Here is a 22781-nt window from a genome sequence, read left to right as displayed (position 1 = left end):
GTGAGTCACTAGTGAGGAAGATGTGTTGACAATGGATGGAGATCCACTTCCTTTATCTAAAATTTTTTGGCAGGTTTCTTCCTTTCATTTTTCTCTTCTTTTTTTTTTTTTAAGTTATAAATGTCACACAGTAACAAATTTAAACAGTTCTGAAGTGCATGGAGTAAATAAAAGAAAAGAACCCTGTCTTGGACCCTGGTCCCAGTCCTCAGAAAAAAATACTAATAGATTGTGTGCTTTTCAGGCTCTTTTTCTCTCTGTATACAAAGAGAAACATATTCTCACAAATACACAGATGATACTTTTAAGGCAAAAATGGAGTAATTCATTACGTGCTATACATACTGTGTTTAAGGAGATTGTAAATACAGGTTTCCCCAGGACACCCTCGTTGTCAGCCTCAAGTCCTTACATAACTTTTAATAGGAATTCCTTTCCCATTCAAAATATTCTGGTTTATGAGAGAAACTAAATGGTCACATTAATTATACTAGTTTCCTTTCCCTCAAGTTTTTTTTTTTTTTTAAGATTTTATTCATTTATTTGACAGAGAGAGAGACAGCCAGCAAGAGAGGGAACACAAGCAGGGAGAGTGGGAGAGGAAAAAGCAGGCTCCCAGCCGAGGAGCCTGATGCAGGGCTCATCCCAGGACCCTGGGATCACGCCCTGAGCCAAAGGCAGATGATTAACGACTGAGCCACCCAGGCGCCCCTACCTCACATTTTGGCTGTAATTCCAAGTCCGTAGTTAGTGGTCACACCTCATTAATTTAACAGCTCAAGAGTACAGTTCAATATTAATAGACCCTAATCTGTTTAAAAATACCCAAATCAGTGGACAAAAGGGTTTCCAATTTTTTGCTAATACAGAGTCTATCATGGTGGAAAATGTGTGCATCTGTCTTTATGCGCTCATGCTAATCTTTTTGGAAGAAAAGTCTTAGAAGTGATATTTTCAGATAACATCTTGAACCTTTAAAGTATTGGTAGCTACTGCCACCTTGTCTCCAGATAGGTTACACAAAACTGCACACACACTGACAGTGTAGAGAAGTGCCCTCCACTCCAAATTCCATTCTCTCTATAAATTTCACGTTGAGACTTTTCAGTTTAAGCACCTTTTTTGGTGTGTGTGGCTTTTTATTTTTAAGGAAGACGCAACAAATGGATTATTTCAGTTATTTCACGTGGACAAATAAAGATCCCTTCTTCGGGGAGACAGTCCAAATATATAACTCAGACAGGCGCTAGTCCAATTTATTTCAAGTGACCAAGGGCATGTAGGTATTTTTGGAAAGAATGAAACCATCTATATGGGGACTGGGATATAACTGTCTAGACTGGTTCTTTCTTAAGAAATCTTTTATAAAACGTTTGCTTAAAATGCCATGTTCAGGGTCCTTAGGGGAAGCTAGTGGGCAGAGATGTTTTGGGTGGTGACTAAAGAAAGGGGGGGGTAATCAGTAAGGGGAATGAAGCATGAGAGACTATGGACTATGAGAAACAAACTGAGGGCCTCAGAGGGGAGGGGGATGGGGGAACGGGATAGACCGGTGATGGGTATTAAGGAGGGCACGTATTGCATGATGCACTGGGTGTTATGCGCAACTAATGAAGCATCGAACTTTACATCGGAAACCGGGGATGTACTGTATGGTGACTAACATAATATAATAAAAAAACATTAAAAAAAAAAAAAAGAACTGAGTGTATCCCTTCTTATTTGCCTGTCCCTGTTTCCTGACACCTTTAACTTCAAACCACTGGGGCTTTTTTCAGGAAAGACAATATTAAAAAAGTTAAAAGGTTTGGAACATGTCATAAGAGTTTTTTTGGAAATGTTTAACAGAAATGTTTATTAGGGTATTTCAGAGTACTTTGAACATCTTCAACAGAGAACAATAATGTAATAACCACAATAATAATAATAGTTATTTTATTAATACTTAAGAAAACATTATGGATCCAGAAATGGATTGTTTTCGTGTTGCTTTTATTTTCAAAGACAATCCAAAGAAGTTAAAGGGGCTTATGCCTCTTCATTTCCAGTAAGATAATGGCCTTAATTTTTTTTTTTTTTTTTTTTTGGGACAATGAAGCAGTTGGAAGCTTCCTCGGAGCTTGGCCATTTGCATATACAAAGTGAATTGCTCACTTCATTCATTCAGTCCCACAAGGGGAAAAATAATTGGGATACAGCCTACAAAAGCAAGGCGGAAAATTGCCTTTTAGGTAGTGGTCTTGTTTTTACTCTGTAAACATAAATAAATCATCATCTGTAAATTACCTTCAGCAAAAGAAGGAGAAAAATTGGAAATCAAATCCTTGTTTTCCTAAATGGCTTTGACTTTGCAGCACACCAGAAACATACTTAATATTCCCACATAATGCTGACTAATTGCATAATTCTGACAGGAATATACCAGTTCCTCAAGGGAATGTATGTACTTTTAAAAACCCGATTGTATTAATCTTCCCTTGAAACACCAGAAGAAATTTCAACAGTTTCTCCATCTGGTTACAAAATAATCCATTTGGAAAATTGAATTGTGCAATTTGTAATTGTTTTCCAAGTTGTTAATGCAAAACTATATCGGTAGCAAATTAAACTTTTAAAAGTGTGCCCACTTTGTTAATTGCTGGCTGTTGAACATGTATTTCAATGAATGCTCGTTTATGATGAATATCACATCTGGAGCATGGCTTTAAAGAGCCAAGTTAATTTGGCAGTCTTTTTTTTGGGGGGGGGCATTCCTAATTGGATGGCATACTTAAAGATTTATCAGAAATTGAGGCGAGTGTTGAATATTTCTTTCCTTTGATGGAGTCATAGTACTTTGTGTTTTTGAAAACTAGAAAACTAGAAAGCAGGAACTGCAGAGTGGTCAAGAAGCTGTCAAATCTCTCCTTGTCTTCTCATTCCTCTTGGTTTGATGTTGTCCTCAATTACTGCCTGGTTGTATGCTGGCTTCCCCAGTCCTCACCTTTGCCCTCAGGACTTGCTCCCATCCTTCTGGTGGTTAAGGCTGCCATTTATGGGCAAGCCAGCTGCTCACAGCTCAGCTCTATGGAGTGCCAATCTCGTTGATTCCATGTGAATAGCTCTCCGCCCCTGCTTTAATGGGGAAGAGACAGACATTAAGGAAATATACAAGTAAAAGGTACAGTATGTTGGTGTGACTGATAAACCCTAAGGAAGAAATTAAAGCAGGGAAAAGGGATAGGAAGTATGGAATGGGAGTTTGCAATTTCAACTAGAGTAATCAGAAGTGGTGTTATTGAGGGGCGCCTGGGGGGGGCTCAGTCGTTAAGCGTCTGCCTTTGGCTCAGGGCGTGATCCCAGGGTCCTAGGATCAAGCCCTGTATCGGGCTCCCTGCTCCGCTGGGAGCCTGCTTCTTCCTCTCCCACTCCCCCTGCTTGTGGTCCCTCTCTCGCTGGCCGTCTCTCTCTCTGTCAAATAAATAAATAAAATCTTAAAAAAAAAATTGAGAAGATAGTATATGAGGACCTGGAGGTAGGGCAGAAGTGAGCCATGGAGGTATCTAAAGGAAGAGTGTTTCTGGGCAAAAGAAAAGCAAGTGCCAAGTGTTCCTGCTTGAAAGGACTTCAAAAGTCCACATAAATGAACTGGTCTCCAGTTGGGCTTTTAGGTTAAGGAAAACAATAAATTTTGTGCACTGCCTTTATTTCGGTAGAGTTGTGTCCCTTCAATATCATGACCTCTAGCCTTACAGTAGACTGTATCTGCAGAGAGATGTATAGGGACGGTCTGAAAGCTCCGAAGAACTGTCCATTAGATGAGCAGGACCTAGACGGATACTTCAGTGTGCAGCTTTATTTCTTCCAGCTATGGAAAGAAATCCATTTCTCTTAGAGGAACCCAGAATCTGTGGGATGAAAACATGAGGTCGGAATATATCTTGAGAAAAGTGAATCAAACTTTGTTCAGACTGATTTTCAGGCCATGCCATCCAACATAATCACATGCTGGAGCCAAAAAGCTCACCCCCAACAAGGTAGCCTTCTGTCATTTCCCCTGTCGGTGCAGGAGAGGCGAGTTGGACCGCCTTCACCATCTGCCTTGAGTCTCTGATGAAGGAAGGTTGCCTCATTGCAGGCAGAAGATTAGAAGTCCCGATAAGATGGTGTGCAAGTGCCAATAAAGGCTTGAGAAGCAAAGAATCACCGATATCCCTTCTCAACAGGCATTGCAAGTATACCCTAAATGGACCCCCGTATTCACCTGTGCATGGTTTTCTTAGACCGTAACTAACTATAGTGAGGACTTGCAGTTGTGCTAACAGTTAGCTGCTTGTCCCCGCAGAAATGCCTGGGAAGAGACTGGTGATGGTGTCAGGTCACAAATGGCATGGTTCTCTTCTCACATAAGCTACCGAATTGTGGATAGCAGCTCACCTATTGGCAAATCTCAGTTAAAAAGTAAGAATGAGGATGCCCAAATGTATAAGGAGTGTATGGTAGGCACTTATGTCAGCTAAACATACAGAGTAAATTTGAGATAGGTGAACTTGCTCACCTGTTTAAATGCAGTAGTTACACAATCTTGAAATAATAGGTGAATAAGAATAGGGACTCTAGTAATATGTGTGATCTGTGTTTCCAGATTGTTTTAACAAATCCTCAGTCAATATTTATCTTGAATCTAGCAATCATAGAATATGGACTTAGGTTGACAGACCAATTATGAAAAAGAATAGTACTTTAAAAATTTTTATTGAAATATAATTGATATACAGTGTTGTATTAGTTTCAGTTGTACAATATAATGATGCAACAATTTTATACATTATTCTATACATCACGTGATCATCACGATAAAAAGAATTCCATTTTGTTGCAGTTAAGGGTCTTTAGTCAGGGGCACCTGGGTGGCACAGCAGTTAAGCGTCTGCCTTCGGCTCAGGGCGTGATCCCAGCGTTATGGGATCGAGCCCCACGTCAGGCTCCTCCGCTATGAGCCTGCTTCTTCCTCTCCCACTCCCCCTGCTTGTGTTCCCTCTCTCGCTGGCTGTCTCTCTGTCGAATAAATAAAAAAAATCTTTAAAAAAAAAAAAAGAGTCTTTAGTCAATGCTAAGATAATTCCAGGACAGGTGGTTGAGGACCAGGACGTTCACATGATACCAAAGTGTCACCCAGCTTAAATACAATACAAAAGTTGCTATTTTAGGACAGAGAGAAGTGGTGACTACCCCCAAGTGATCAAACTGCACACTCTAATAGAAGGGCATTCTGATGTGACATATCTCCTGATATATGATGCGGTGTGAAGCCCACAGCATCCCTTCCAAAGTATTCTCAATAAAAATGTTATCTGAATCTCATCGACCCTTCAGATGTAGCTTCCATTTCAGAAGACATACAAGGGGTAGAAAAATTAAGGTCACCCTGGAAAAACAAAAATACCTAGAACATGGAATATTCTATAAGAAAACTGGCGTGATCTTCTCAACATGATAGTATCATTTGTGAAATGTGGGGACCCTTCTAAATTGAAAGAGACTCAGATATAAGAAGAAATGCAATGCATGCATCTTTTTTGGATCCTAGATTGGGTGGTGGTGGAGGGATGTGGGCACAGGTCTAAAAGACATTTGGGGGACTTTTAGGGAACTTCGAAGACGGGCTGGAAATTAGATAATACAAGGAATTATTGCCCATTTTCTTAGTTGTGAAAATGGCATTGAGGTGATGTAGGTGAACCCTGGTGTAAAAACGGATCGCAAAGTTGGAGGGTTGATGCGTGTTACTTTCAAATACTTCAACCCAAACCAAGTGAATATGCAAGTACGCACGCACAGACACACATGCACTCACCCCCCCCCCCCCACTGTTTAAGTGTAAGGAGAGATGAGGCAAACTGAGTAAAGGTGGCAAAATGTTAATGTTGTGGATTCTAGGTGATGGAACCCATTGTAGTATTCTTTCAGCTTTTCTGTGTTGGAAGTCTTCATAATAAAATTTTGGAAAAGAAAATGAGCACAAAATTCCCTAACAAAAAAGCAGAGGACAAAAGACAAAATTTTTGTTTTAAAAAACAAACATAAAGGGATGAGAAAGAATGAAAAAGGACTGGAGCTCTTGGGGGGCTCAGTCAGTTAAGTGTCCGACTCGATTTTAGCTCAGGTCGTGAGCTCACGGTCAGAAGATGGAGCCCCATGTTGGGCTCTGCACTCAGCACGGAGTCCGCTTGAGATGCTCTCTTCCTCCCCCTCTGCTCCTCCCCCCATTCATGCTCTAAGTTATAAATAAATAAAATCTTAAAAAAAAAGAATAAAAAAGGACTGAACTAATTCCCAAAATGTCAGTCGTAAGAATTAATTTACTTTAATAGCTGTACCAAGAGACAGTGGATTAGATTAGATTAGATAAAAATGTAACATTCCAATGATATGTTTCTTAAAATCACTTATATATTTCTACAAGAGCTACACCTAAAATGAAAGCAAACTAAAAATTTAAAAACCAAATGGTCATTCACACAACGGAATACCATGCAGAGACCAAACCTCTTATATATGAGACAACACAAAAGAATCTCAGAGGCGAGGTCGGGTGGAAGAAGGCAGACACGGAAAAATACAGATGCTGTTATTCCGTTTATAGAAAGCTTTTGAAAAGAACTAACCAACTATGATAGCGATCAGAGTAGTGACCTTATTTGCGGGCGGCACTGACCCAGGAAGTGGTGATAGTGACTGAAATGACTTTTATGAGTCGGGACGCGTGGTGGTTACGTATCTGCACGTAAAGGTGCACGGGATTGTCTTCTCAAGATTTCTGTCCTTTGCTGTGTGTGTCTGACCCACAAGACCTGTACCTAAATTCCTGCTCTGGGTGTCTCAGGCAGAAGTGCACTGAGCAGTAGCCCACGTTATAAACTGTGGTGCCATATGTATCCATGGAAAAGCAAGTGGGTTTTGAAAAGCTAGGTTTCTTCAACGCTTTAAGGTCCAAGTAGGAAAGATGAGTTTAGTTCAGTCTGCCTTCTTTGAATTTCACAAATACTTTATTTTTATTTAGGGGCGCTATGTCAGATTGCTTGTGAAAAATTTTAAAGAGCAACTGATTTGACTACTAAGTAAAACTGGTAATCAATATCCTAGTCAATCATAATGTATTTGACAAGGAAGTCTGGTCTGCTTTGTACAAAAAAACATTATTGGACAGCGAGATTTGAGAGGAAATCTCTATGAAAATTCCTGGCCACAAGAAAATCGAACAGAGGGTGTATTAACCAACTTCTGCTGTGGCAACAGTTCCAAAATTTTAGTAGCCTATAGCGACATGTCTTTATCTCCTGCCCTTGTTACATGCGGGGTCTGGGTTGGCTGTGGGTGTACTGAGCACAGCTGGATTAATTTCACTCAGTTGAGATCCATCTGTCTGTACATTCAGAGATCCAGGAAGGTGGGGAACATTACTTTCCTAGTGGAAGGTTGACGCTCAAGGAGGGCAGAACTGACCTAATTATGCACACATTTAAAGCATCCTCTTGGACATGACCTATCAGGTCATGTTCTGTTCGCCAAAGCCAGTTGCATGGCCAAGTCCAAACTCATTAGCAAAGAATCAGAAGGGCTGGGAGAGAATGGATGATTATAAACAAATAATTCAATAAATGGTAGAAAATGAAGATTATTATGAGGGGCAGAATTTACCTTTGGTCTTATTTTAAATTCCTCCAAATCCTAGAGACAGAATCATTTTGCCAAGTCTTATCATTGCCTAATCTGTCCCAACCTCCATGCTTAGAAGCATCCTTTATGCATCAGAGAGCTTTCTATTTAGTGTGCGTTATCTTTTACCTGCAGAATTTTTAGGGAGCCACTATCTTCTGTGAATTTTTAATTAGTCCATGATAATTTCTGTCAGAAAGAAATGGCCCCAGGATGTGCAAAATCAGATTAAGCCTGACACTAAGCAGGGCTCTTGAAAGTAAACATACAATTTCTAGAGAAAAATCAAGCATTTCAAAGGTCCTAATATTGACATTTTCAGTAAGCCATACAGATATTCCCAGTCTTTTTTGAGCTATATGTTTTTTAGCTTCATTTCAAGAGAAAAATCTCTGGAGCCAGTAAGCTTAAATACATCCTAGTAAATGCAAAGCAAGGTTCAAACTGAGAGGTCACAGGTTAATTTGAAAAGGTAACCAGGTGGTATCAGCCCCCCAAGTAAACGGAATTTATTTGGTTTGTCTAACTTGGGATCTGCTATTGTTTTAGCATGGAGAGTATATAAAAGGGTAGGTAAAAATATTTAAAGTCTCTTTATATACCATTTTTAATCACAAAATTCAACTTCTTTTCTGCTATCAAAACTCTTCTGTTAGAGATGAAAAAGTGTATCTGGACCTGACTTTAGACTTCTCTTTGGAATAATTCTTTCATCCTTTAACTCATGTTTCTCAGAGATATTTCAGATTTTGGTCATGAGACTTGAAATATTTTATTGTCTTTCTCACTCAGGAAATGCAGCCATGAAATGGGCAAAAAAGGCAAAAGGAAAAGAAATGATGCTATTCAGATAGGTGGCCTTTGGGATCTCAAGTGGGAACCAAGCCTTTACCTAGCTTCTGTCGCAGTCTATTGTCATGCCTCTGACAAGCCAATGAGAGTTGTTCTGGGTGACTCTAGGACTTTTAGGTCAGTTGATTCACCTGGACTGTTGACTCATAGAAAATGAAATGAAATGAAACTCAGTTTCATAATACTAGTATTAGATCAGTAGTAGTAGGCGTATTATGGTGTTTTTCTTAATCTTCAGTCATTTGTCATTTATTCACTAATGTTTGTTGTCCAATAACACCTCTACTCATATTTACTTAATCTTTTGCTTTAAATCAGCTCACTTCTCTTTTTAAGTAAATTCACCATAAGAGCAGATTTTCTTACTACCGTCAATAGAAGACCAGTATCTCCTGCCATGAACAGGAATTAACATTTAAAAAGAAATACAATGGAAAGAAACTAATGTTCTTAAGTTCTAACTACTTATTTTGCTAATCTTTTTTTTTAACGTGGTAAAAAACACATAGCATGAAATCTACCCTCTTAATAACTTTTTAAGTATACAGTATGGTATTGTTAATGACATGCCCACTGTTGTATAACAGATCTAGAACTTTTTCACCTTGTATGTTTGAAACCCTATGCCCATTGAAGAGCTACCACTGGTTTCCCCCTCTCCCCATCCCCTGGCAACCACCATTCTAGTTTCTGCTTCTGTGGATACCTTGTGGAATCATGCATTATTTTTCCCTCTATGACCAGCTTATTTCACGTAGCATAATGTCCTCCAGGTTCATCTATGTTGTCACAAATGATAATTTCCTTCTTTTTTTAAGGCTCAATAATATTCTATAGTATGCATATACCATATTTCCTTATTTATTTATCCATGGACATTTAGGTTGTTTCCATATCTTGGCTGTTGTGAATAATGCTGCTATGAACATGGGAGTGCAGATATCTCTTTGAGATCCCGTTTTGTATATTTGGATATACAATATACTCAGAAGTGAGATTGCTCGATCACGTGGTAGTTCTATTTTTAATTTTTTGAGGAACCTCCATCTTGTTTTCCAAAGTGGCTACTCCATTTTACATTCCCACCAACAATTCACAAAGCTTTCAATTTCCCTTCTGGGTTTTTTTTTTTCTTTTTCTTTAAATAATGGCCATTCTAACATGTGAGAGGTGATATCTCATTGTGTTTTGATTTGCATTTCCCTGAAGATTAGTGATGTTTAACAACTTTTCATATACCTGTTGGTAATTTCTAGGTTTTTTTTTTAATGTTTTTTTATTATATTATGTTAGTCACCGTACAGTACATCCCTGGTTTCTGATGTAAAGTTCGATGATTCATTAGTTGTGTATAACACCCAGTGCACCATGCAATACGTGCCCTCCTTACTACCCATCACCAGTCTATCCCATTCCCCCACCCCCCTCCCCTCTGAAGCCCTCAGTTTGTTTCTCAGAGTCCATAGTCTCTCATGCTTCATTCCCCCTTCTGATTACCCCCCCTTTCTTTAGGTCTTTGGAAAAATGTGTATTCAAGTCATTTGCTCATTTTTTTAAATTGGGTTGCTTTTTAGCTGTTGAGTTGTAGGGATTCCATATATATTTTGGATATTAAGCCCTTATCAGATATATGGTTTGCAGATATTTTCACCCATTCTTTAGGTTGCTTTTTACCATTGATTCTTTTCTTTGCTGCACAGAAGTTTTTTTTTGTTTTGTCCCACTTGTCCATTTTTCAGTGTTGTTGCCTATGCTTTTGGTGCTGTATCTGGTAAATCATTGCCAAGGCCAATGTTAAGAAACTTTTTTCTGCTATGTTTTCTTTAGAAGTTTATACTTTTAAGACATACGTTTAAGTCTTTAATCAATTTTGAGTCAATTTTTGTGTAAGACGAGAGTCCAACTCCATACTTTCGCATGTGGATATCCAGTTTCCCAGATCCATTGGTTGAAGAAGCTCTCCTTTCATCCTTGTGTATTCTTGGCATAGACACAGCAGTTCATTTCTGAGCTCTTTATTTTATTCCATTGGTCTGTATGTCTGTCTTTGTGTCAGTACCATCCTGTTTTCATTACTGTAGCTTTGTAATATGTTTTAAAGTTTAGGAAGTGTGAAGCCTTTGGTTTCGTTCTTTCTCAAGATCATTTGACTATGTATTCAGGGTCCTTCCTGGTTCTATATGAATTTTAGGATGGCCTTTTTATATCTGCAAGTAGTGCATTGGGATTTTGAAAGAGATTGCATTGAATCTGTAGATAACTTTAAGTAGTATGGAAATTTTATCTTATTTTATTTACTTATTTTTTTAAAGATTTATTTATTTATTTTAGAGAGAGTGTGGGTGTGCATGAGCAGGGGGCTCAGAGGGGCAGAAGGAGAGGGAGAGAGAAAATCTCAAGCAGACTCCTCGCTGAGCATGAAGCCTGACCGTGGGCTGGATCTCACAATGCTGCGATCATGACCTGAGCCAAAATCAAGAGTCAGAAACTTAACTGACTGAGCCACGCAGGGACCCCAAATGTGGACGTTTTAACAATATTAAGTGTTCCAGTCCCTGAACGAGGGATGTTTTCTCATTTATTTGTACCTTATTTAATTTTTTTCAGCATTCTTTTGTAGTGTTCAGTGCTTTTTTTTTTCTTTCTTGGTTACATTTATTCATAAGTATTTTATTCTTTTTGGTGTTATTGTAAACAGGGTTGTTTTCTGAATTTCTTTTGAGATTGTTCACTGTCAGTATATAGAAACATAACTGATTTTTGCATGTTCATTTTGTATCTGGCAACTCTGCTGAATTCGTTTATTAGTTCTAACAGGTGTGTGTGTGTGTGTGTGAGAGAGAGAGAGAGAGAGAGAGAAATCTTTAGGGTTTTCTACATGTAAGATTATGTCATCTGCAAACAGAGATAATTTTACTTCTTCCTTTCCAATCTGGATGCATAGAGTAAAAAGCAGTAATACAAAGAGACAAACAACAGAAGCCTATCCAGACCCTAGTCGTCCTCACTACATATACATACAAGAACATGTATGTGTGCAAGCATGCATGTATAAACATTATTTTTTATAGAAACGGGAATAAACTATGTCTCTACCATGGTGGTTTGATAAAACGATTTCTGCTTTGAATACGGTATTTTAACATTTTATATTTTAAACTGTATTTTGGCTTCACTTGAAATAAAGTATGCTGTATGGATTTCGCTTGTGATGCCCTAACAATGAGTGTGGCTCTCAGAGTAATACATAAATCCCAGTAGTGAATTAAGCCCTTGCTTTGTTAAGATATGCAGGGAGTAATTCCAGGTAAGGAATACTGAGATAAAACGCTCTTGTTCGTGCATTGTTTTCTTCTGACTGGATAATTTCAAAGGACTTGTCTTCAAGTTTTCTGATTCTTTCTTCTGCTGGATCAAATCTGTTCTGAATCCTGCCAGTGAATTTTCAATTCAGTTATTGTATTCTTCTGCTCAGGACTGGTCCTTTCCCTGTACAAAATCAGTCCCTAAAGTCTGAGAGAGGTGTCTGTTTTTTTCAAAAGTTTGGATCCCAACACAAACTGACAAGGGACATGAAGAAACGGGAAGCATAGTTCAATCAAAGAAACAAAATAAATCTTCAGAAAATGACCCTGAAGAAATGGAAGTATGTGAATTACCTGAGAAAGAGTTTGCGATCATCATCATAAAGATGCCTCAGTGAGCTCAGGAAAACAAATTTTGGACAGATTAAAGGAAAAAAAACAACAACATAAAAGCTTAAAGATATTGATCTCCTTAGGTCCTCTGGCTTTGCGTGAGCTGCAGAGCCTTATGGGGAAGGTGGGTGGGAGATGCCTGGGGTAGAGGGGAGACTGCAGAGAAGGCTTATCCTTGAGTGCACATGTCAAGGGCAGGAAGTCGCATGTTCAAACCTATAAGCAAACTTTGACCATGCAAATTCCTTCCTCAGAGATTTTGCACTTTCTGTTACCGGTGCCTGGAGTGGCTAGGTCCAGCTGTTCATATGATTCGCTTCTTTAGATCTTTTGTGTCTCTGCTCAAATGCTTCCTTCTCTGCAAGGGCATCCTTACCCCCTTCTGTAAGGTAGCAGAATTCTCCTGAGCCCACACGAAATCCTTTTTCACACCTTTCTTTGTCCTCATAGCACTTCCTATCCCTGCCTGGTAAATGGTTCTTTGCTTATTTCCTCCCTTTAAATAAGAATAAAAATAAATAAATAAATATGAATAAATAATGAGCTTACAAAGGGTGATGAATGAATGGATTCCAGGAAGATTCTTGAAGAGGGAATGTGGCTTTCCTACCATTGTGTTTAAGGCACTCCCTCCTTGATGCTGTTACACCTTGAAGAGATTTTTCCATTTTATTTGTGAATCTCTACACAAAGGTGGCATAATTCCTGGAGAGTTTAGGGGATGTCTTTTCTCTGACACTGTGAAGGAAAAATAAAATCTCTGACTACAGAGGCTCAGGAGGGAGTTTTCGTAAAAAGTTTTGAACTTGGTAGGAAATAAGTTCTGATGTGAGACATAGGGAAAAGACAAGAAATTCAAACTGAAGGTGACCTGAAGGTATTGCCTGCCCGTGGTCTGAACGCTCATCTTCTTTGAGGTCGTACTGATACAGGTAACACTTATTAGCCCCCATTTAAAATAACATTCATATTACACAAGAGCCTGAGACCTTATCAAAATCTGTTTGCTTCAAAAGTGATTCTTTAGGGGTAAATTATGTCTTTGTAGAAGGAATATTAAAAGGATGCCTAGGTGGCTCAGTCAGTTAGGTGTCTGCCTTTGGCTCAGGTCATGATCTCAGGGTCCTGGAATCGAGTCCCGCGTTGGGCTCCCTGCTCGGCGGGGATCCCGCTTCTCCCTCTGTCTCTGCTCCCCCTGCTTGTGCTCTCTTATCTCTTTGTCAAATAAATAAATTATATCTAAAAAAAAAAAAAAGAAATGTTAAAAATACATTCTGCTTCAAATGGAGCGATGGTGGAAATAAGTATGTCTTACACAGGTTTTAAAGTGACAGAAATATATCTGCAAATGTTTCCATAATTTTCACTTTAGCATGTATTTTGAGGAAGGCTCTATTATGGATTAGTGTAGATTGCAATTCTTTTGAAAGTAAGGAGTGTGTATGTGGGTGGTGGGGGGTGGATATGTGTGCAAGCGCGTGCTCATTGAGATGTGGTTCTGAACTGGGGGCAGAAACTGTTGCGTTAGAACCTTCTAGTCCTTTGACACATAAAACATAATTCTGCCTGCTCTGTGAACACTCACCTCCTCCAAGCCGAGGGTGTTGGGTTGCTTATTATCTAAAACAACTTCCCAAATGGGTAATTGTGTTCTGACTCATGCAATTCTCCCTACATTTTCTGACCCTTCCAGCTGACATTCTTTCCTCTTTACCTTTAATGGATGTGTAATGAAATGGCATATTTCAAAGTCATTGCTGTGCCTCAGGTTAGGGTGGGCTACTTTTATATAATGTCTCAGTAGAGGGTCAGAATAAAGCCTGGGGCACTCACGCCCTACTTCACCTGTGCCCCCCATCTCCCCACACACAGCAAAAAGAAAGAAGTCCTCGAATATGAGATGACTTTCCAGGCTGAAGATTCTCTGGACTGAAAGTATTGAGAGTCCTTAGTATTTCAGATGGGTGAAGAGCACGGGCACTGGGGCCAATTTGCCTCACTCAGAACTTGGTTCTGCCATTTTTTGGCTGTGATCTTGAGCCCATGACTTTGACCTTTCTCATCTATAACTTCTTCAGCTGGAAAATAACTGATAATAATATCTATCTAGCAGGGTGTTTATGAAGATTAAATGAGACATATTATGTAAGACTAGTCTAAGCACAGTGTGTGGTATACTGTGCAGGCTCAATAAATGTTGGCTCTCAGATGATCGTCATTGATTCAGCCCATCAGTAAGTCATTGATAGGTGACTCACGTCTAGCTGGGTGCTGGAGAGATCGATGGATTAATTACAATAACAGATAATAGAACAAAGCTTCATACAGCATACATGGGAACAGAGAGAAGGCAATGAGTAATTCACCCTGAGGTCAGGGCAAGTTTACTCGAGGAAGTGGGCCTTGCAGGAAAAGTGAAATTTCCCTGGAGAATGAGGCATTCACCTTGGAGAAGCCCCGTGCAAGTAAATTTAAACTCTGTGTTTGGTCTTTTGTTCATCAGTCCACATAGATTCATATATTCCCACTATGTGGCAGGCTCTGTATTAGATTATTAGATTCAGGGAACACAGTGGTGAGCAAAACCCTAGGGAATTTTCATTCTAGAGGCAAGATAGGCACTAAACCATAGCCCATGTGGCCATCAGAGGGCCGTGAGGGCAATGATGTCATTGGAAGATAGAACCTGGAGACTCTGATTAGATGGAGGAACAGGGGGCTTCAAGTAGGGCTCTGCAGGTGACTGAGATTTGAACTAAGACCTGTAAGGTAGGTGCATTTGAAGTAAAGAGAGCATAGGGAAGGGTCTGAGCCAGGAGGGTCATGGTGCCTTCTGGGCCCTGAACAAAAGCCTGTATGGCTGGAACTTATGACTTATGTGGAAGGTATCAGAGAGGAGGCTGGTAAGACAGCTACAGGCAAGACCACAGAGGGCCTTGATGGTCACCCTAAGAGCTTGGCTGCTTGTCCCAAGTGCAGTGAGAAGTCACTGCAGTGTTCTGTTTTATGCACAGAAATGCTGGTATCAGACTTGTGTTTGAAAAGATCGTGTGGATGCTGTGTTTACAGTAAATTAATGAGGTTAGATGGAAATAGAGAGACCAGTAAGTAGTTGAGGCTAGCAGTGCTTGGATTGGGGTATTGGCACAAAAATACATAGACAAAAAATAAACAGTTGCCGGGCGCTTGGGTGGCTCAGTCAGTTAAGCGTCTGACTCTTGATTTCAGCGCAGGTCACCATCTCAGGGTCATGAGATTGAGCCCCGTGTCAGGCTCCGCCCTTATGGCAGTCCGCTTGAGATTCTTTCTCTCCCTCTCCCGCTTCCCCTGCTCATGGTCTCCCTCTCTCTAAAATAAATACATAAATAAAATCTTCAAAACATCAACAGTTTTATTTGGTAAACTCTGAGGCATCTGGAGTAGCTGGAGAATAAAGTCGGTGGTGCCAAGCTACTAAAGGTACCTACTAAGGCAGGTGGTGCCATAACCAGCTTTGGGGGAACACTGATGTCTTAGTCCATTTGGGCTGCCATAAAAATACCATATACTGGGTAGCTTTTAAACGACAGAAATGTAATTCTCACAGTTCTAGAGTCTGGGAAGTCTAAGGTCAAGGCACTGGCAGATTTGGTGTCTGGTGGGAACTTGCTTTTTGGTTCATAGAAGGCAGTTCTTGCCATGTCCTTACATGGCGAAGGTGTGAGGGAGCTTTCTGGGGTCTCTTTTATAAGGATTCTAATCCTATACAGTAGGGCCCCACTCTCAATACCTATCACCTTCCAAAGGTTCCCATCTCTTAATACTATCACTTTGAGGGGTAGGATTTCAACTTATACATTTGGAGAGCCACAAACATTTGGTCAGGAGCAAGTGTTAAGATAGTTTATGCCAAGGATTTTGCATTTATACTATAAAGAGAGCCAGTGGAGGTTAAGAAGTAGGGGAATAAAATAATCAAATTAGGGTATGTGTGGAGGATATTGATTTCTCTCCTCCCCTACTTCTTGAGCCAGGCATTCCTTAAATCTAGAATAAGATGAGAGATAGGACTGAAGCCAAAGACTGATGGGAGATACCTTCTTTTATATAACACAGAAGAGATATACCAGGGGGAGGTTAAACTTGTTAATGTGCGTTATTTATCTTGGAAATACCCTGAAGCCACGATGCCTTCTCCCATTCAGCCAGTCATCACAACCCTTGAATGCAGCAGGGGATCTGGATGTAACCAAAAGAGGGACAGCCATTTTTTTTAAATTATTTTTTATTATATTATGTTAGTCATCATACAGTACATCCCCAGTTTCCGATGTAAAGTTCGATGATTCATTAGTTGTGTATAACACCCAGTGCACCATGCAATACGTGCCCTCCTTACTACCCATCACCGGTCTATCCCATTCTCCCACCTCCCTCCCCTCTGAGGGCCTCAGAGGGACAGCCATTTTGGACAGCCATTTTGGAAACACAATAAGCCAATACCTTAGTGGGAGGGGAGTGGTTTATAAAAGTGTTAACATTATGAAAGTTTATAACAGGGACCAAGAGACTGTGGGAGAGAGGAAGGAAACAGAGTATTTCTAATGGGGAAAGCTTTCCCTACTGATAAGAAAGGGGTGATACCACACAGGGTAGTATGTAGACTCCAAAACAGAGGTTGTGTAAACCATTGAGAAGTTCGGAGTAAGCCAGAGAGAGCGGGGAAGCATGGGACAAAACCACTATCTGTCTTGGAATATAGGACTTGAACCCCGAGTAGAGGGGCATTTTTGGGGACTTCTGACACTCCATTTCTGATTATCAAAGAGTAAGATGACTCAGTTATGAATTGGTCCACCATTCCCTTCCTTCCTCGGTGTGAATGGGTGTTAAGTTACCTTCACTGGGAGTACCCTGAAGGGTTAGAATGGGGATATAGCTCTGAGAACTATTCATTAGGGAGAATCTTCGGGGAGATAAGAACACTAAAACAAGCTTTCTATCTCTTTGAAGTTTTGAGCTCACACCACCTAATATGCTTCAGAAAATTTTAAAAGGAAGATAATTCGTTAACCTTCCTTACTATGTATTAAGGATAACATGGAAATAATTCACAGTTTTCAAAAGTGCACTTTTCTGTCCGGCGGTGTTCATGTGTGGTGGGCCTCCCACTTACTGTGCCTCCCGTCAGTGTGGTGATGTTGACTGGGCATGTTCATTCAGGGATCGTGACCAGATTTGCAATTGTTCATTTTTCAGGTTACAGAGCTCAACAATGTGAAGAACGTAGCTCGGTTGCCAAAGAGCACCAAGAAACACGCCATAGGGATTTATTTCAATGATGACACCTCCAAGACCTTTGCTTGTGAATCAGGTTCGTCCAAGGCAGGGAGGGCTTTTGTTTTTAGCTTCTGAGCAGGCGCTGGGCATGCATGTTAATCTTTCGGACATCTCCACAGATCTGGAGGCCGATGAATGGTGCAAAGTACTCCAGATGGAGTGTGTGGGCACACGGATCAATGACATCAGCCTCGGAGAGCCTGACTTACTGGCTACTGGGGTTGAGAGAGAACAGAGTGGTATGTAAAGAAAATTCTCTCCTTTGCTCTCTTGAACACTGTTTTGTCCCACATAAGACGTCTTCATTATGTGACATTTTTGAAGTTCTAAAAAAGGTATAAAGAAGTAAAAATAACCTTTTAGTGACCCAGATCCTGTGTTACTATTTCAGTGTATTTCTTTTCTTAATGTGTTTTCGATGCACACATAGGAATGTCTGTGTGTTAGTAACATCAGCTGGAAATCGGGGGGGACCTGTGATGTGCCAGGTTCTGTGGCAGATGCATTAGGTCGTTCAATTTTCCCAGCAGCTCCGTGAGGCAGGCACCGTTCCTTCCCCCATTTTACAGACGAGGAGACAAGCTCAGAAGAGCTACAGCTCTTGCTCTAACTCCAGCAGCTTGTGTTTGATACACTCCTGGGCCTAGATTCCTAATATACTGATTTTACCACATTATGGTTTTTTGGTTTTTTTTTTTTTTGGTCTTAGGTTTTTCACTAAAAGTATTTCATTGAAAACTTTCCAGTGTTTTTAATAGACTCCAAACTTCATGAGTATTTTCTCAGGCTTAAACCCACCTAATTCTGTGATATATTTTTTTTTAACTGAAACACTTGAGTCAACTCCTTGAGCTCAACACTCAACCTGGGACTAAACCATTTTAGGTAATAATGACCAAAACACCCATGAACATTTCAGCAAAACCCAATATTGGTTTATACTATGAGCCTGGAGGTGAGGAATTATTTCTTTGTTTCCAAATAACAAAGCTTTGTGGCAGGGCAGATTGGATCCCAAGGCCCTGCTCTATTGTAGCCTCTTGACTTGATCTGTGAGGACGGAACACAACAGAAAAGGCCACGGGTCCCCTGGCTTGATGGTGAACATGGCAGAGGTGGAATTGTACTGACCCCTTCCGTGGGCGCACGCTCCAGTTGGTAGTAAAAAATGCCCTGGCTCTCACTTGGAGCTCTGTCTTCATGACACATTCACAGGCTGGGACCACTTTGGATGTACTGGATCTGCCATAACCCATCTCCATGGAAATGTTATTGACTGAGATTTACAAGTGCTTGGCTAATTCAAAAAAGTCTCTTTGTAGACTGGGAAGTTCCGCGGTAGAGAAGCCAAGCCATTTTCCAGGGTCACACAACCAAAGCCCTGGGCTCTTCCTTGTGTGGTTCCTAAGGCAGGGGGCTCCGGGCTGAAGGACACACACCAGTAGTGCCTCACGGACAGAAGCCTGTGAAGCCAGACATAAAGAGGGAAATAGGATAGGTGTTGATTTTTTTTTTTTAATCTAGAGTGCTCAGATCTGCACCTAGATTTCACAAATTTCTATTTATGAAGCTGTATCCCGATAGTCTTGCAAATGGAATCCAAGAGCGGGCTGCGCCTAGGCGTTCCCTTTCCCGTACCAACTGTGCCTGTTTCCTCTTCTGTCAAATAGAAATAAGAATATCCCTGGTACATAACTAGGACGGATTATGACAAAACTCAACTGTGTCTTTGAAGGCACTTTACAACAGTAATTTGCGTGACTTCAAGGAATTGTTAACCAAGGCAGTCACTCTTACCACTGTTACTTTGCTATTCTTGAGTGAAGTACAGTTATAGAACTTCCGAGTGAATAAATTGGTAAGGATCTCTCTTCCTTTTTGCTTAATGATGACAGTCTTTCTGACTTGTTCTAGAATTCCCCTGGGAGAAATTTTACTCCATTAGAATATACTTTTAAAATAATAGTTGCTAGAGAGCAGCAGATAATTCGTTATTGGGAACTTGAAATAACTTTAGAAAACCTGAAAAATAGATCCATGAAATCCTGCAGTCATGATACTCCCATGTACTAAGCTCAGCTAAAATTGACAAGAATTCTAATGACTTCCTATTATTAAACAATTAATTCAGAATACCACTACTAAGATCAGTGCCACACTATTTTGTCAGATAATAGGCAATCTGCCATCGTGATGGATGTGTTTGCTGTAGTAATATTTTTGCTCATGTTTTGCTAAGAGGTTTTGACTCATAATTTCCTAAATTAATGAATTTTCTAGAAATATAACAGAAATACCGTGACTGACTCTGTGGGAATGAAAACTTGCTTGCAGTAATAAGCCAAGTCGTTTATTGAGAGTGATCTTGGTTAAATTTTAATAGTCATCCAAAGAAGCAAATGGATATTTGTAATTGGCTAAGGAGGGTTCTTGTTAAAACGAGTTCAAATACATCCATTGGCTTTTTCCCAAACTGGTGGTCAGTTATGTGCACGGTATTAGCATGGAGTTTTATTTAAATAATTTGGATGTAGTTTTATTCGTTTAGTTATGAGAATTATGAGTTGATCAATATAACTTTAATATCATTAAATCATGTGACAGTTATTTTGCACCTGCATCTTTTGTGAACACAAAAATGTGGGTGTAATTAATATGTACTTGGCAGGGAAAAAATTGTTTTTAATGGTTTCGTTGCTTTAGTCTTTTATTGGCATACACTTTTTTTTATTATGCAAATTCAAACATTCTAAAAATGGTCTTTGCTCATGTAAATAGTGTTTAGTGTGTGTTGACAGCCAGCCTATGTCATTATTATGTTACTTAACATGGTCTTCATCTAAAAAATCATTTTCTGGGACTGTGAATTTATGAGAAAGGTTTTATCCTCCTGAATGTTCAACCTAAACCTAGAATATGGGCTAGAATTATTTTTGAAATGCCTCTTTGTTCCTACAATGTCTTTGATGTTTTATTCCCGGGATTTTAGACTAACCTTTTGTTTTTCTCCCAGAGAGATTCAATGTGTATTTGACGCCATCCCCTAACTTAGATGTACATGGCGAATGTGCCTTGCAGATTACGTATGAGCACATCTGTCTTTGGGACGTCCAGAATCCCAGAGTCAAACTCATCTCTTGGCCGCTAAGTGCCCTGCGGCGGTACGGGCGAGATGCTGCTTGGTTCACTTTTGAGGCAGGGAGGTGAGTTTCATGACTATCCTTCTACTTTTCTTCTTTCCCCAGGGTCGCATTCGAGATCTACCCTGAAGCTTGCTTCTGCAACCGTGTAGAGCTATGACCCTGCAGTGCTAGGCATATCATAAAGGAGTCATATATTCAGTATGACTTTATTTCCAGTGGAGGATTCTAATGTCTCACAAATGTGATACGAATTTTCATTGCACGGTTTGATTCCATACCACAGACTGAAGTGGAATTAGGTAAAAATGCTGAAAATGTACCATTTACTGGGTCGTGCTGAACACAGGCCAACTTCTTGGGGTTTGGAAAACATCCATATTATTCTGTTTATGTTTCCTCGTTGGCTTACTATGGTAGATTATCAGTATGAGGAGCCATTCATTTCTGAAGGTGCCATTGATGGATTACATGCATGTGTAAATAGCACTAACACTGGGAGGTTGATTCTGGAACTGGCTTATTGCAGTCAGTACCAAATAAGCCCTTCTAGGGCTTTCCCTTTTTCCTTTCAGATGTCAATTTTGGAAAGACAAGAGGGTGCCAATAATATCTGGATTGATCATTAGCTACACAGAGATTCATCTAATCAGGATCTCAGTTTTCTCCCCCTCACTCACCCTTCCTCCCTTGGAATTTGGGCTCTTTTTTTTTTTTTTTAACACCGCAGGTTAATTTTGTATTTTAGAATTTTAAATGACTAAATTTTAAGAAATACAAGTCCTTCTGTAAAATGGCCTGACATTTACATTAAAGCTGAAAGCAGTGAGCTTGTGACTTTGAAAAATCTTTTGTTTGTAAAAGTGGATGGTTCTTCCCGACAGAAATACAATAGTCGATATAAGGAGAGTAAAAACAGGAGTTCCAAACACCTCAGACTCTCATTTGTGTGAATATGTGACAGTAACGCTCTACTCAGCTTAATCTGCTCATTCTGTGATAAGCAAAGCCCAACGATTTAAGCTTTGCTTTTCGGTGATACGATCCAGTTGATTCTCCTACAGCTACCCTCGGAAGTCCTTAAGTTCTTCTTTCCCAAGCAACTCTTTCCTATTCTGTTTTGTTTTGTTGTTTTTTTTTTTTAAAGATTTTATTTATTTATGTGACAGACAGACAGCCAGCGAGAGAGGGAACACAGCAGGGGGAGTGGGAGAGGAAGAAGCAGGCTCCCAGCGGAGGAGCCCGATGTGGGACTCGATCCCGGTACGCCGGGATCACGCCCTGAGCTGAAGGCAGACGCTTTAACGACTGCGCTACCCAGGCGCCCCTCTGTTTTGTTTTTTTAAGTACCTGGAAATGGAAATGCTGTAGGTGATTCTGTGACTCTCCCAGAGATGGCAGAGGTCCTCACATTAGAAAATTAAACTGTAATCTTCAGAGCAGTGTTCTTTTGTCACAATTACTTGTTTATTATCCTTACGGGAAACTCTCTGTAGAAAGATCAGAATTTGTTTGGGAAAGTGGGTATATTTCCCTGTTTAGGTCTCAGAAATTATTTATGTATTTATCATTACCAGTGAAATCTATGTATGAAAAATGTTTTATGATAGTAGACTTTTCTATCGATTATATGCCTCATATCATCTCCCACTTGTGTTTCATATCAATGCGCAGAATTCTGCATTGATCAGGACGTTTGGGGCCTATTTTGGGTAGCCCTTATTCACACATTAAAATTCTTCAATTATTCCTTGGATTTATAGGAATAGTAATAGGAAGAGTGTGTCTTTCCATCATAATTTCTGAAAGCTAAAATCTTAGTAAACTTTTATAGTATCTCATGACTAATATTAAACTTTTTTTGACATTATCTTTCAGGTCTTAATGTCACTCATATCTTGCAAAAGCTTAATTTATTCGTATTAATCTGGTAGACTGCTAAGGATCTAGGAGATTATTTTATTTTATTTTTAAAGATTTTGTTTATTTATTTGACAGAGAGGGACAGCAAGAAAGGGAACACAAGCAGGGGGAGTGGGAGAGGGAGAAGCAGTCTTCCAGCTGAGCAGGGAGC

The 22781-nt window shown here is 39.9% G+C and overlaps 1 protein-coding gene across 1 annotated transcript in view; it reads left to right on the top strand.

The window, feature by feature from the left end:
• The window catches only part of DOK5 (docking protein 5), a 153229-nt gene that overhangs the window by 83541 nt on the left and 46907 nt on the right, over nucleotides 1–22781 (top strand). Inside the window, exons 3-5 of the mRNA XM_026503767.4 lie at nucleotides 17487–17601; nucleotides 17687–17806; nucleotides 20581–20770. Of these exons, the coding sequence (XP_026359552.1) occupies nucleotides 17487–17601; nucleotides 17687–17806; nucleotides 20581–20770 (425 nt within the window). The remainder of the gene's footprint in view (nucleotides 1–17486; nucleotides 17602–17686; nucleotides 17807–20580; nucleotides 20771–22781) is intronic.

Source organism: Ursus arctos, unplaced genomic scaffold (genome assembly GCF_023065955.2).
Source record: "Ursus arctos isolate Adak ecotype North America unplaced genomic scaffold, UrsArc2.0 scaffold_16, whole genome shotgun sequence".
NCBI classification, from domain to species: Eukaryota; Metazoa; Chordata; class Mammalia; order Carnivora; family Ursidae; genus Ursus; species Ursus arctos.
Note: the sequence above shows the minus strand (reverse complement) of the source record. Positions and strands in the feature narration are given on the sequence as shown.